The sequence below is a fragment of the Vanellus vanellus genome (genome assembly GCF_965231255.1).
Source record: "Vanellus vanellus genome assembly, chromosome: 6".
In the NCBI taxonomy this organism is placed as follows: Eukaryota; Metazoa; Chordata; class Aves; order Charadriiformes; family Charadriidae; genus Vanellus; species Vanellus vanellus.
In genome coordinates this window covers 19426922-19442125 of record NC_138911.1, presented here as the reverse complement: position 1 = coordinate 19442125, position 15204 = coordinate 19426922, and the positions used below count along the sequence as shown (strand labels likewise).

At 43.0% G+C, this 15204-nt stretch overlaps 1 protein-coding gene across 2 annotated transcripts in view; it reads left to right on the top strand.

Moving 5' to 3' along the window:
- The first annotated feature begins 386 nt into the window (after positions 1 to 386).
- AP2A2 (adaptor related protein complex 2 subunit alpha 2) overlaps positions 387 to 15204 on the top strand; it is a 51365-nt gene continuing 36547 nt past the window's right edge. For both annotated transcript variants that reach the window (XM_082485418.1, XM_082485417.1), the window contains exon 1: positions 387 to 516. In XM_082485418.1, the coding sequence (XP_082341544.1) occupies positions 450 to 516 (67 nt within the window). In that variant the 5' untranslated portion in view covers positions 387 to 449. The remainder of the gene's footprint in view (positions 517 to 15204) is intronic.

The window sequence follows — 15204 nt, the reverse complement described above, 5'->3', positions numbered from 1 at the left end:
TCTGAGGCCGACCCCTCACAGGAAAGGGCTGGCTGCCCGCCACCCTTCACGTCGGCCTTGGGCCCGTTTGCCCTGATGGCGGTGACCGGTAATCGCGTCCCCTGCCCCATCTCCGGGGCCCAGCCTCTAAGCAGCCACTCTTCGCGGGCCGCAGTACCGCCCGGGTTCCTGCGGGGGATGGCCGAGGGAGAGGCCAAGGACGCTGCGGGCCGCGGCGGCGGCGGAGAGGCCTAGCGCGTCCCGCAGCACCCCCGCCTCCGCGCGGCAGGTGGCGCCAGAGCGTCGCGCGCCCGCCGCCCGCGGGGGCGCGGGAGCCGTCCCGGCGCCTGCGCGCTGCAGAGGCGGTGGCAGCGGCCTGAAGAGCCCCGCGGGGAGAGCGGGTGGTGGCGGCGGTGGTGGTAGTTGTGGCGGTTTGGTGTGTTGTTGGGTGGCTGTGATCGCGCGCCACGATGCCTGCGGTGTCGAAGGGCGATGGGATGCGGGGTCTGGCGGTCTTCATCTCCGATATCCGGAACTGTGAGTGGCGACTGGGGCGCGGCGGGGCTGGGGCCTGGGCCGGGCCGGCCGTTGCCATGGGCCGTTGCTCCGTGGGGCCGGGGCTTCTTTCCCTCAGTCCCTTCCCTAATGCTGTTCTCTTCTCCTTACCCCCCGCAGCGGGCTGGTCGGAGTGCTCCTGCCTCACGAAATGGCGACGCGCCCCGGGGGGCGGCGGGGGAGGCGGTGCGGGGTGGGGGTGGGGGAAGCCGCAGCCTAAGGGGTTTAGCTGTGGGTTTGGGTTGGTTTGTGCGTTTTGGGTGCGTTGCTTGGGGTATTTCCCCTCCCCGCGCCGTTGAGGAGGGGCGCTCGGTGTTGTGATCGTCGACCCGGCGGAAGGGGGGGGCGAGGGATCGGTGCCCCCCGTGGTCCTTGTTTATAAGGCGCTGAAGCGAATCCGGCGTGTATTCGGGGTGCGGGTGGGTTTGTAGCCGGACAGAGACGAGCATCTCTGGTCTCCTTCCAAATCCGTGAAGGGCTCTCAATTCAAAACGTCACTGATGGAAAGCAGGCCTCTGTAAGGGTGCCTGCGAGCAGCGCCTTCTGTGGGTATGCCTAGGCTTGGCTGAAACTGGCTTTAAAATTCAGCCTTGATAGAAGTCAGCTCTTAGGATCTGTGTAATTAAAAATGGGATGGAGAGGGTTGCGAGTAAGTGTCCCCCAGAGGGAAGAGGGGGAGCATGCCTGTTAGTGTGCAGGGCAGAAAGGAGTACAAATCTGCTGCTGCTTGTTGTGTGAGGGGAAAGGTGTGTGTCTGGGAGCACACCCCAGTGCTCAGCTTTCCTTTTTCACTGAGAATTGCATGTGATAGCAGTTTAATATTAATCTGAGTCAGAGATCTAAGTGTATGATGTGGCAGGAATTGCCTGGGGAAGGGCTAAGGTCACTGTGGTTGGTGTGATGAAACAGCTCTATTTTGTCCACCTGTGTGTGTCTGTAGATTACTTGAGGCTACTTTAAAAGTAGTGGTAGTTGTGTTTCCTCACTAACAGATGAATGTTTGTGTGGAGAAGTTTTTAAAGCAAATTATGATGATCTAACTAAGCTTGTATTGGGATAACCACACTAGCTTGGAAAATTTCATGTTGATGACTTCTAATATAAAAAGCTGGGGTGAAAATTATACTGGTAAAATGAGACCATTTAAATTCAGGTGATTTGGACTGCTAACCATGTAAACAGAGGCCTTGTATGTAAAATTCAAGGTTGTTAGTCTTCCTTACAGCAAAAGCTGTCTCAGTGTTTTTTCAGAATAGAGTTGCAGGTCCTTAGATTTCTTCAGACTTCACTCTTGTATGTGTAGAAGGCAGTTTATAAAATGAGTTGTATATCAGTTCAAGGTTATGAGTGCTCTTGTGCTTTGTCTGGTTGGCTCAACTATTTACTGAAAATTTTGCAGTGCCCTGGTATACTATGCAAGCTGCATGTGTAATATAGTTTCACCTGGTGTTACAGCATTTAAGACTTGCTGTTGTATCTGCCTACTAATTTTTTAATTACTGTTTTCATTCATTTAGCTAGAAGTAGTAGTATTTTATTTTTCAATGTCTCTTATGGCTTGGTTAACAATTTTTTCTGCTCTTGTTCCAGTGGAATTCAGTAAAAGGGAATACAAGAGAAACATTCAAGCTCTTAGGTTCCTAACCTATGTTTAGATATGTGGAATAACAAGATTTAAGGTAGTAGGATAGAGCAAATTAAGTACTGATTTCCTCACAAGCTTGCCAGTGTGTAGGCAGTGTGGGAACTGATGGAACAACCACTTCTCTGTCCAGATTGGACAACAAACTTCTCATGCTCTCGGTGTCTGTGAAAGTGATAAAGATGTAACTCTGTTGTGACACAAATAAAATGTTAATTCTTTCACTGTTTAAACAAGTATCAATATTTCTCAAATGTTTTATGCCTGTCCAGCCAGCTATTTGGGAGCTCTAATTATTTTTATATCTTTCTCAGTTTTGTAATGAAGAAAGTAACTTCATCTTAGTTAGATGTGAAAGAGCTGATAGCTCCCACTAGTAGGTGATCTATGCATTTTCCAAATAGCTGTCTAATGGCATTTGAATCTTTTTCTTTAGGAGAGTTCCAATTGTTGCCAGCTAACCACGAGCTGGTGTGCGCTGACTTACGATTCCCAAAAATACTTGAGAGCACTCTCTAGAGACTGTGCTTTGCAGGCATGGGTATTGGCTTAAGTTCCATATTTCCCTCTTCAGAGTGGGGAGCTAGATATTTGTCAAGAACAAAAAGCTGTTTAGGTGAACAGAATATTTGACTTGTAAATCTTAGAAAATATACCTGTTCTGAGATGGGAGGGAAGTTAAACACCAAGTGCAGCTCTTAACCTCTGTTTCTGGCCTTAATGTTGGACTAAATATATGACAGCTGCACTGATGTGCAAAATGTCTACTGGCATTCTAAATTTCAGTCTTAATTTTGGCTTTGTTGGACTCATTTATCTCTCTGTAATACTACCATAAGGGTCTGATGGTTTTAGTTTGCATACCGCCCTTCCAGATTATGGGTAATATTGAAACATGGTGTGTGTTTGGTTTTATTGAAAGATTTTGCATAGATAGCAGATCTACATTATAGGTGTTGCTGAAAAATGAAAATGCAGTTGCTGCGTGCTAACTGTACTCAGGTGGATGCACTGCATGTGATTTCAAGGTAATAAAATAACCTAAACCAGGGGGGATAATTATGTAAACTTAGACTGTCTACCTTTGGAAATGCTTAATCTTATTACATCAAGTCTTATTTCTTGGGCATTTGTACCTACAATGTCTGCAGCACTAAATAATGCATCATCCTCTTAGAAGTTTATTGTATTACTGGTTTGGGAGTGATGCTTGTCTTGCCTGTCTGGTTTTAACAGTCTGTTACAGGCTTCAGAAAAAGTCTTCCTTGATAGCAATTTTCAGTGCTTACAACTGCAGTGGATTGTGACCAAACAGACAGCTGACACTGCCAGTCTGTCTTTAATAGTTAAAAGGTTGTTTGTCACTTCTTTGTTGGTTAGGCATGTTTTTGGCACTTGGGTTATCTATTAAACTTCTTGATTTATGTGTTTAAATGCTTCTATGCCATGTATGACTTATATTTAAGAATTACTTTCTACGCAACCTCTATACATGACCAGTTACTTTCTATATTACGTCTTAAGCCAGGTAATAAAAAGCCCTACCAAAGAGAATGCGATACTGGACCTGTTGCTCACCAATGCGAGCTAATCGTTGATGTCAAGATTGGAGGCAGCCTGGGCTGCGGTGATCATGCACTGGTGGAGTTCGCGGTCCTGAGGGATATGGGTCAGGTGAAGAGTAAAGTCGGGACCCTGAATTTTAGGAATGCAAACTTCTTGCTGTTGAAGTTAGTCAGTAGGACCCCCTGGGAAACTGCCCTCAGGGACAAGGGAGTAGAACAGAGATAGCAGATCTTTAAGGATGCTTTCCTTAGAGCACAAAAGCTCTCGATTCCCAGGTATAAGAAATCAGGAAAGGAAGGCAAGTGACCAACATGGCTGAGTTGATACCTGCTGGTCAAACTAAAGGCCAAGAAGGAAATACACAGGCAGTGGAAGTGGGGACAGGTAACCTGGGAAGAGTGTAGGGATGGGGTCAGGAAGGCTAAGGCACAGCTGGAGCTGAACTTGGCAAGGGATGCAAAGAATAATAAAGCGGCCTTCTACATGTATGTCAGCCAGAAAAAGGAATGTCAAAGGAAACATATCCCTGCCTGCTGAGCAAGACTGGCAAACTGGTAACAACAGAGGAGGAGAAGGCTGAGGTACTCAACCTCAAGTCTCTCCCACAGCTCTCGAGGGGATGGAACTCAAGGCAGTAGCCAGGAGACCAAAGTCTGTCCCAATGTAAGAGAAGATCGGGTTTAATCTATGGGACACAATGAGATGCATCCCAGAGTCCTGAAGGAATTGGCTGATGGAGTTGCCAAGCCATTCTCCGTGATACTTGAAAAGTCCTAGCGGTCACATGAAGTCCCCGGTGAGTGGGAAGAGGGAAACATTGCACCTCTCTTTATAAAGGAAACTACCGGCCTGTCAGCCTCACTTCTGTGCCTGGGAAGATCATGGAACAGATCCTCCTAGATGCTATGCTAAGGTACGTGGAGGTCAGGGAGGTGATTTGAGACAGCCAGCATGGCTTCACTAAGGACAAGTCCTGCCTGACCAACATAGTGGCCTTCTGTGATGAAGTGACTACATCAGTGGACAAAGGAAGAAAGAGCTATGGATCTCATCTGTCTGGACTTCTGTAAGGCCTTTGACATGGTTCCCCACAACATCCTTCTCACTAAATTGGAGCGATATGGATTTGATGGGTAGACTGTTCAGTGGGTGAGGAATTGGTTGGATGGTCACATCCAGAGGGTAGTGGTCAATGGCTGAATGTCCAGATGGAGATAGGTGACAAGTGGCGTCCCTCAGGCGTCCCTCCCAATCTGTATTGGGACCAGTACTGTTTAATACCTTTATCAATGACATAGTGGGATCGAGTGCACCCTCAGCAAGTTTGCAGATGACATCGAGCTGAGTAGTGTGGTTGAGCCACCTGAGGGATGGAATGTCATCCAGATGGATAACCAGAATATTGGACGAGGGAAAGGCTGTTGATATTGTATACCTGGACTTTCGAAAAGCATTTGATACTGTCCCCCATACACTTCTTGTGGAAAAACTGGCTTCACACGGCCTGGATGAACATATGATCTGCTGAATCAAGCACTGGCTGACTGGAAGGTCCCAAGAGTGGTGCTCAATGGATTTAAATCCAGCTGGCGGCCGATCACAAGTGGTGTGCCTCAGGGCTCAGTGTTGGGACCATTTCTGTTCAACGTCTTTATTGATGATCTTGATAAGGACATAGGGTGCATAATCAGCAAGTTTGCAGGTGATACCAAGTTAAGCAGGACTGTTGATTGCCAGGAGGATAGGGAAGCTCTACAGAGAGACCTAGATAGATTGGATCATTGGGCCAACATCAATGGTATGAGTTCCAACAAGGGCAAGTGCCAGGTTCTGCACTTGGGCCACAATAACCCCATGCAGCGCTACAGGCTTGGGGAAGTGTGGCTGGAAAGCTGCCTGGCAGAAAGAGACCTGGGGGTTCTAATTGACAAGCAGCTGAATATGAGCCGGCAGTGTGCCCAGGTGGCCAAGAAAGCCAACGGCATCCTGGCTTGTATTAGAAATAGCATGGCCAGCAGAAGTAGGGAGGTGATTGTGCCCCTGTACTCAGCACTGGTGAGGCCACACCTCGAGTATTGTGTCCAGTTTTGGGCACCTCAATACAAGAGAGATATCGAGCTGCTGGAGCGAGTGCAGAGGAGGGCAACAAAGCTGGTGAAGGGCCTAGCAAACAAATCATATGAAGAGCAGTTGAAGGAGCTGGGACTGTTTAGTTTGAGGAGGAGGAGGATGAGGGGAGACCTCATCACTCCCTACAACTATTTGAAAGGACACTGTAGAGAGGTTGGTGCTGGTCTCTTCTCACAGGTAATTAATGACAGAACAAGAGGGAATGGCTTCAAGCTCCAACAGGGTAGATTTAGACTGAACATTAGGAAAGAATTTTTCACAGAAAGAGTGGTCGGGCGTTGGAATAGACTGCCCAGGGAGGTGGTTGAGTCACCATCCCTGGATGTGTTTAAGAGACGTTTAGATGTGGTGTTGGGGGATATGGTGTAGGGGAGAACTTTGTAGAGTAGGGTAGATGGTTGGACTCAATGATCCCAAGGGTCTCTTCCAACCTAGACAATTCTATGATTCTATGGACAAGCTCAAGAAGTGGGCCCATGTGAACCTCGTGAGGTTCAAGAAAGCCAAGTGCAAGGTCATGCACCTGGGTCAGGGCAACCCCTGGTATCAATACAGGCTGTGGGATGAATGGTTTGAGAGTAGCCTTGCTGAGAAGGACTTGGGGGTACTGGTGGATGAAAGCTAGACATGAGCTGACAATGTGTGCTTGCAGCCCAGAAGGCCAACCATATCCTGGGCTGCATCAAAAGAAGTGTGGTCAGCAGATCGAAGGAGGTGATTCTGCCCCTGTACTCTGCTCTGGTGAGATTCCACCTGGAGTACTGCATCCAGGTCTGGAGCCCTCAGTACAGGAAAGACATGGATGTGTTGAGCAGGTCCAGAGGAGGGCCACAAAGATGTCCAGAGGAGGGCCACAAAGATGTCCAGAGGAGGGCCACAAAGATGTCCAGAGGAGGGCCACAAAGATGTCCAGAGGAGGGCCACAAAGATGTCCAGAGGAGGGCCACAAAGATGTCCAGAGGAGGGCCACAAAGATGTCCAGAGGAGGGCCACAAAGATGTCCAGAGGAGGGCCACAAAGATGTCCAGAGGAGGGCCACAAAGATGTCCAGAGGAGGGCCACAAAGATGTCCAGAGGGATGGAATACCTCTCCTTTGAGGACAGGCTGAGAGAGTTGGGGTTGTTCAGCCTGGAGAAGAGAAGGCTTTGGGGAGACCTTATTGCGGCCTTTTAGTACTTAAATGGGGCTTGGAACCAAGATGTGGACAGACTTTTCACCAGGGCCTGTTGTGATAGGACAAGGGGTAATGGTTTTAAACTAAAAGAGGGTCGATTTAGGCTAGATATAATATTATGATATATATAGATATTAGATATTATAATATTAGATATTATATATATTATGCTGAGGGTGGTGAAGCACTGGAAGAGGTGGCCCAGAGACGGTAGATCCCTCATCCTGGAAGCAATTGAGGTCTGCTTGGATGGGGCTCTGAGCAACCCGTTCTAGTTGAAGATATCCCTGTGCATTGCAGGGTGATTGGACTAGATTACCTTTAAAAGTCCCTTCCAACTCAAACTATTCTATGATTTTAAAATAAAGTCTGCTTAAAATAAGCTGATTTCTCAGAAGTCTGTAAAGCTTTTCATTAAAAATCAGGATACTACTTGTAGCAGCAATTGTAAAATATTTGTGGGGCAAAAGTGCCTCATCGGTTTGACTTTGCTCTAGTCTCTGTGAAACTGTAATATTGAGTGACTTTTTTGAAGCAAAATGTTCTTTGTTCATACAACTATGACTTTTCAAAATTGTGACTTTTCAAAATTTGATAGTATTAGAAAATGAATTATCCTGCAACTGCAGAATTATTCCTGATAGCTGCCCTGAAACAGAGTTCTGGAGAGCTTCTTGTTGTAGGCTCTGTATTTTACATATAGACATCCTAGTGCAGACAAATGGAAAAAAAAAAAAAGGTTAAGAAAATAACACTTTTAGATACCCGACAACTTTCCAGTAGATGTTATGGGCTTTTCTAGAAACTTGCTCAGTATGATTGTTTTATAATATATATGAAATTATACAGCAAATAGCTTTTTAGCTTATCTTTAATAGACACCAGAGAAAACTATAGACTGAAAGCTGAAGTACTTGGTTAAGACAGGCCTGTTAATCAGCACTTAGTTAATGTGGCCCACTGAGAAAATAGCAAGGCATGCCTATGCTCTAAAACAGGTTGTGGTGGTAGAGGAGCTGGAAAGCTCTGAATCGTGTGGTTTGGTGAAAGTGCCATCCAGATTTAGGAGTTCAGGGCAGGAAGAGTCCTTGTCACTGCTTGGATGAAGTGCCTCATGAACTAAAACCCAATGAGATCCACGTGTGTTGTAAGCATATGGACTCCTGCAAGAAATACTTATATAATATGTTAAATCTTTTTTTGTGCATGTACTGCAGAGCTGCTGAAGTGATTTGGCTTATGCAAGATGGTGCTTTATAAACTCTTCAGCTGTCTTAGCTGACGGATACATCATCAGGAGTCTTTTCATTATTTTTTTTTGCGGATAGCTTTATGCTTATCTGGTGATGAAGTACTTCAAGTCATTTGGCACTCAAGCTGTTCGGTTCCAACAACAGTATTATCTGCTATTCAACCTGAAAACTGGGAAAGCTTCCTTTTCTCCATTCTTTTAGAGGTGGTAGTGTAGAAATAGTTTGTATTACAATATTAAGTGTGCTACTGGTAACCTGCTCCTCCACTGTAAAATCAGGAAGCCATCTACTCTTGGGGTGATGAAATGGGCCTACACAGAGGGAAAAGCTGCTTTTGCTTCGGGCTTGTAGGACAAGACAGTTATTTTTTATGTATATTTAGTTGTTTATTTCTCTCACTGCTTTAGATAACTGTCTTAGCTTTTCAGTGTCACCTTAAAAGTTGGATAGAGGGAAGAAGGATTCCTTTAGTTTGTTCTCCAAATATTTCTGTATATGTTCTCTTCTAAGATACAGTTCCTTTCTCCTCGGGCTATATTTTTTACTTAAATAAAACCCAACAGATATATTAAACAAAGGTCTATCTCTTCTCATAGAACTTAATGCATTAATTCTTCTTTGTACTGGACAGGGAGAGTGTTGAGCCTCTTGAAATCTGACTTCAGTAGCTTTGCTGCACTGAATTGGGACTGGCGCATCAGGTTATGGATAAGCAAGTGGGGATTAAAGAAGACTGGTTCATGAAATTTATCATATGATGATCACCCTTTTTGACTCAATGGTAGATAATGGACTGCATTACCTGTTTATGTTAGAGGGGCATGCACATAAATTAAATGACCCTGTGTGTGTAGTTATTTGTTCTCAGTGAGAACAGCCACACAGTGAAACAAACTTCACATAGGGTGAGTTGGGCACATACAGCTTTTTTTTAGTGCTATGTGTTGTGTCAGTAATATTTCTCTTGCAAGGCTATGGCCACTCATCTAATATAGACAGTTTCTGGCCTGAAAAAACGCTAAGAAGAGCGTGCTGCTTAGAGCTATAATAAGTGCTAAGTCTTGCATCACTTGCTACTATTTGCAGGAGAGTGATTTAAGGAAAACACAATTAGTATGAGATTAATCTGAGGAGGATGTGTTCTGCCTATGGCTTCTCTGTCTTAGCTTTCTTCTGGTCATTTCATGGAACTCTGAAGGGCTTGGGAGTGTTCACTTTTTTGGGGGTTGTTTTCTTGTTTGAGGTTTTTGTTTGGTGTTTTTTTTTTTTACTTCTTGAATTTGTGCATGTTTGGCTGAGAAAAGAGACTAGGCAAAGAATTAATAGATGAGAGAGGTAGTAAAGGGTGAGAATGTTTCATGTGATGTACAACCTCTCTATTAGAGACATTGGAAAAAATAACATCTGCTGAATTTGAAATCCTTTGGATAAAGGCTGCCCATCAGGACTGGCAAGAGGAAGTTCAGGACCTTTGTAGAGACTATTACATATCTGCATCAATTAATGAGCTCATACAGGATTTTTTTTTAAGGCCCCTGAAATACTCATTTAGAAGTGATAGTTAAACTAGGAGGCTTTGGATAAGCCTGAAACTCTTCTTCTAGTATTTGAATGTGAACTAAGGTTGAAATGAGTCCACAGTGACTTGTACTAAAACAGTGCAAATGGCCTTACCCTGTTGAAGGGAGTGTAACTGTACAGTGTGAAAATGTTGTTCAGGGAAATGACTACTTAAATACTTAGTCAAGGAAGGAGGAAGAGCTGCTTTATGTAGTAGCCTAACCTTGCACTTCTGGTTTTGCATATCTTCGTAGCTTAAAGCTGCTCTTTTGATAGGAGTCAATGTCGTTTTGTCAACTAACTGCCAAATAGATGTTCTGTATGTCATAAAGTCACTCAGATGTGAGCTTCCAGTAAGCTTTCAGTTCATTTGGGGAAAGATCTAGTCTTAAGCTAGAGCCTATTACCTAGTTAGTCCTCAAACTCTTTCACAGTTTGAGCTGTAGTGTTTTTCTCAACTTGTGGTGCCTAGCTAGAAAACAACATCCATGGTAGGCACCTAAAATTATTAAACTTGTATTAAATGGCTGCGATTACAGTATCTGAATTGTGATAGGATTTGGAAGTTGCTGTGTACTCGTTTGCATTTATTTACCTCCCCTTCTGAGGACAAGGAGTTAATGGATTACTGGATTACAGTAAAGCCTGTGACTCCCTGCTATTTCATGAGAAGTGTTGTTATAGGGGCAAATCTCAAGCAGCATACTGGAGAAAGAAGTCAGTTCTGTGGATAGTAGTTCACTTACAGTGCAGAATATTAGAAAATGTATACTACAGAGTTCTTAAATGTGATCAGTAGGTCACTGATCATCTCTTTATCTGTAGTAATGTATATCTAATCACAACAGGATGTCCCAAGGCACATCAGTCTTGAGCTGTCTCTGTGCCATTCATGTCCTTCAACATGATAGAAAGGCACTTTTTCCTACTGATCAAACATACCTTGTGAAAGGACAGCATGAGGTCATGTTTTCATTTGTAACAGGATGTTAATACATCATTAAGCAAAAAGCATCTTGTTTTGCAGCCTTTTTGAACTGGTCAGTTTCTGAACAAAACTGAAGCCATACTAACATTGTGAAGGTACAGTAGTTTATAGTAGTCTCTTTGGATTAGTTGCAAAGTGAGTTTATAAGCAGTAGCATCAGTATCCTCCTGCAGACATACTCAGGTGGGCCTGGAACTTGCACCTCTATTATAGTACTCTAGATAGTTTTGCCGAATGAAGGAATTTACACAGACAAACTCACGTAATGCAAGGGCAGGCATACAGTGAACAGATCACTCTAATGTATTGCTAAGTAACCTGCATCCCTTTTGGCCCTCTTCCCTGCTCTGCTGAGAGCTGTCTGAGGGATTAGAGAGGTGGAGGATGGATTTGGTGTTTTACTTCACAAAGCTAATGATCTGCATAGCAAATGACTAATCTATACTCTAGGGCTGTAACATGAGTATCTGTTCTGCTGACAGGTTAAAGTAGTGGTTTAATTTACTGATATGATATATAAGTACTATAAAAGCTGTTTCACAAAGGCAAGAATGGATGCACTGATTACTTTTATGTGCATATTTTCCTATAAGTATTTCTACCATTTTTACTGCAGATGTGCTAGTGTTTGTTTTGGTTTGGACCCCCTCTTTCAACCACTTTCTGTCCTCTGACAACAGGGTTTGAGAATGCAGTATAGTCTTAGCATCATGCTTGTAAGGTATTTTAGCAATAGGTAAGGGAAGTGGGTAATTTGATTGCTTTATGCTAACTAAAATGTGTTTGGATGGTGAATGTGTTGAACTTGTTCTCTACCTGGTCATGAATTCTTCTGTCATTATCACTTGTAGTAAAGCTGATATGGCTTACCCTTTGGATATTAAATAAATCAATTTTGCTTTCAGCTCTTTGGCTCCCTAACTGACCTGTAGCAGTACAAGGAAGTAGCAGGAATGTGTATGCCAGGAGGAGAGCAGTGTTAAGGAACAGTCTGGAGTTCTTGTCTTTTAAGAAGTATAGCCTTTAATCAAACTGATTATGAAACTATATCAACATACTTTGTTGAAGGGAAACTAGTAGCAGTTTGACTGTGGTGTGTCTCACACTTAACTTGCTAATCAGCTTAGATGCTCCTAATGTAGAGGCTGATGGAAACATAATAAAATAGAAAAAAATCTTACGTTTGGAAAACAATGGCTCACAGCTCTCAAGGAAATGTGTAACAATATGTTTAAAATTGAGAATTTATCTTTTGTGTAAGAACTGTGTTCTTCCCAAGTAGATGTTCCTAGCCACTGTGGAGCTCAGAGGAGAAGCTGCTGCTCTTAGCCTTGGCAGTATTTGTACTACTGTTCTCCTAAACAAAATAAGAGTTGTCTTGTCTTTGAGGCTTGTTCGATCATTGAATGTGAACAAACACGTTCTGTTAGACAAATGGTAGTGCCACAGATAGTAACTGACACTGCTACTTGCCTTCAAGAAGCATGAGAGAACACACTGACAAGCTTTTTTATGCTAATAGAGCCTCCTACCCTACATGCTTTATAGTTCTTCACACTAATGGCACATTTATAATCATAGGATTGTCAGATGGCCATGGGGCAAGTAAGGCAAAGAGGTAACATGATGTAACCATTCTGACCTGTGCATAAATTCAAAGTAAATGAACTGTTGGGTGGGCTCAATTACACTGGCTGCTGGCCATAATCAGATTGGAGCCAGATGAGTACTGGGAACATCTGAAGTTTTGTGGAGTAATTTTTTTTTTTTGCTTTAAATGTTGTTAATATACCTGTCTCTCAAGAACGTGCCTGCAGAAATCTACTCTGCTCAGTATTTGTGTAGAGACCTGTATAGAGTAAGTGCTTCTGTGTTCCTTTGGGAAATAAATATGTAGACTTGGCCAGAAGTATACTGGGCTCCAAATGGTTTGTATGAAAGCTAAGAACTTGTAGCATTTCAGCACAGATGCGCTTTGTGCCTCAAATTTGGCTTAGGCAGTCTCTACAGTTAGTATAGCAAGTTAATCCTGATGGAGCAGGTCACTGTTTAAGTGAGCCACAAGCAACCCACTAATTCCAACCTTGAAGCATTTGATTAGTCTTGCAGCCCTGCTGCCAAGTCAGTATTAAGGTATGTCAAGTGTTCTCTTCAAATGAATGAACTCAAAAAAATCCCTTTCCTGTGTCTTGTTCTGCAAATTGTGATGGAAAATTCCAAACTGAGATATGGAGGTGTTATTCGTGCAGTACTGAAGCTCTAAGTGTAGCCTGGATTGCTAGATTTAAGAATAGTAATTGGTTCTCTGAAGAGCTGGATGACTTTTGATGTTCACTAGTCTATCTTTGTTAAACAAGATGGTAATTAAAGATAATTGTGCACTACTGACTAAATTTACCTTGCCTAACAAAGGCAGTACAGGAGAGTGTGAAGCCTGACAAACTGCCAGATATGAAGTAATGGCGCCTAAGTGCCTTGGACAATGTTGTGACTGGGTACCTGTTTGCTCAGGTCACCTGAACTGGTGTGGAACATAATCATGTTGTGCTCTTGCTTAAATACTGTTCTACCCGTCAGTTTGTATACATGACATGACCTTTATTAAGCCTCTCCAAGTTGAATAGCTTAGATACAGCATGTTTTGTTGGAATTCAGCTCTGATAATTTCTTGAAACTGGAAGCTGTGTAACAGCTTGGAAGTGAGGTGGAGCAATTGCCTTTGAAAGCTTTAAAATGTAAGCCTCTAGTTCTGCAGCACAGCACTCCTTCAGCTGTCATCAGTAGTGGTCATCTTCCTTTTTAACCATCCTTAAGGTTACTTATGTGTTTCTAGTGATGGTAAAAATCAAATATGCTCATAGAAATTTCTTCAGTGAGTGCTACCACAGCTGAGTAATGTGATGAGAAGTGCTCAGTTAAACACATTTTAACAGCCCCTGCCTACCCTCCTACCTCCCCACACTGTGCTTAGTGGGACAGAAGATTGAGCTAAAAATTGGTCTTTGGGTTTTTGATTTCTTTTTTTCTGTACGTGGAACAAACTGAAGCTAGCTGTCACTGTGAGGTTTTGCTTTGTCATCCTCTAATGTAAACAGTAAATTAAGTTTGAATAAGGTTACTATGCAATATAACTGCTGGAGTTCAGGATTGGTTTTGGATACTTCAGCTTGGTTTTAACTCATGAGTTATCCTAAGCATTGTTATATGACTATCCTCAGTGACATTTAACACCCAATATACTAGTGCTGCTCTCTAAAACTGCAATTTCAGGCATGTATAGACTGTAATTGGTAATAATGTAAGACTTAATTATTCAACTTGATTTCCAATGTATGGAGTTAAACTTTTATCACCAGCTAGTTGCTATGCTATTTATGTTTCATGAAGGTCTAGATGAGACTATATACAGCATTCAAAATAGGAACAGCCTGAAGGAACTATTCAAAACAGGCTTTTGTTCATATGCTGTGCAAGTTTTTAACTTTGAGAGAATAAACCTTCAGATGTGAATTTGCTGTTTAATATGACTGTTCCTGTCAACTCACTGCTACAGCTGTGTGCACAGGGGGTGGGATTTTGATTCTTATGTTGCTGAGGCTGCAATCCATTTCTACCAAAGGTGCTGACTTCACAAATTCCTGAAGTATTTTAGTCAGACTTCCCTTAATGCTCTGTTGCTTGCTTAGGACACAAAGAACCCAGTTTCTGCCAGTAACTGATAATCTGCGAGCATAATGGGTAGATAATGTTGCTTGAAATGTTTGCTGAGAAGTTTTGGTGATTTTTAAAATAAAATTATGGCCATTATGGCCCCATCTTTAACATGAGTGATTATTGCCCTGCTTGTTGAGGTTAGAGGAAACAGTTGCTAATAATGTAAAGTAAATACTGCAATGCACTGTCCTTGCAAACAGAACCTAAAAATATAGACCAAGGACCTAGCTTTCAAACTTGGGTAACTAAGTATCCTATTCAGGTTAGCAATATCCCAGACTGAGATCGATGTTCTCTGCCCCATTAATCTAAACGAAGTACAAAATGTCCAGACTCAGTGGTAATATTTTAATGAGATGTGCTCTTCACTTGGTAAAGGGAAAATAAATTAATAATTTTAGGAATTAAAATTTTCATCTGGAGGAGATGGATTGCTGAAATAAGGGAAGTGCTAATGTGATAGCTTAGCAAAACTGGAGTGTTTTTTATTTACATAAACACTTGCACTCTTCTGGTGTATGTTACTATGGCCTTCTGTTCATAGAGCACGGACTCAAGAGCAAAAGACTTGCTTCAGTCTAGTAGTGAATTCCTAATGCTGGCAAGTATCTTAGACACAAACACTTGAGCATCTCTGCCATG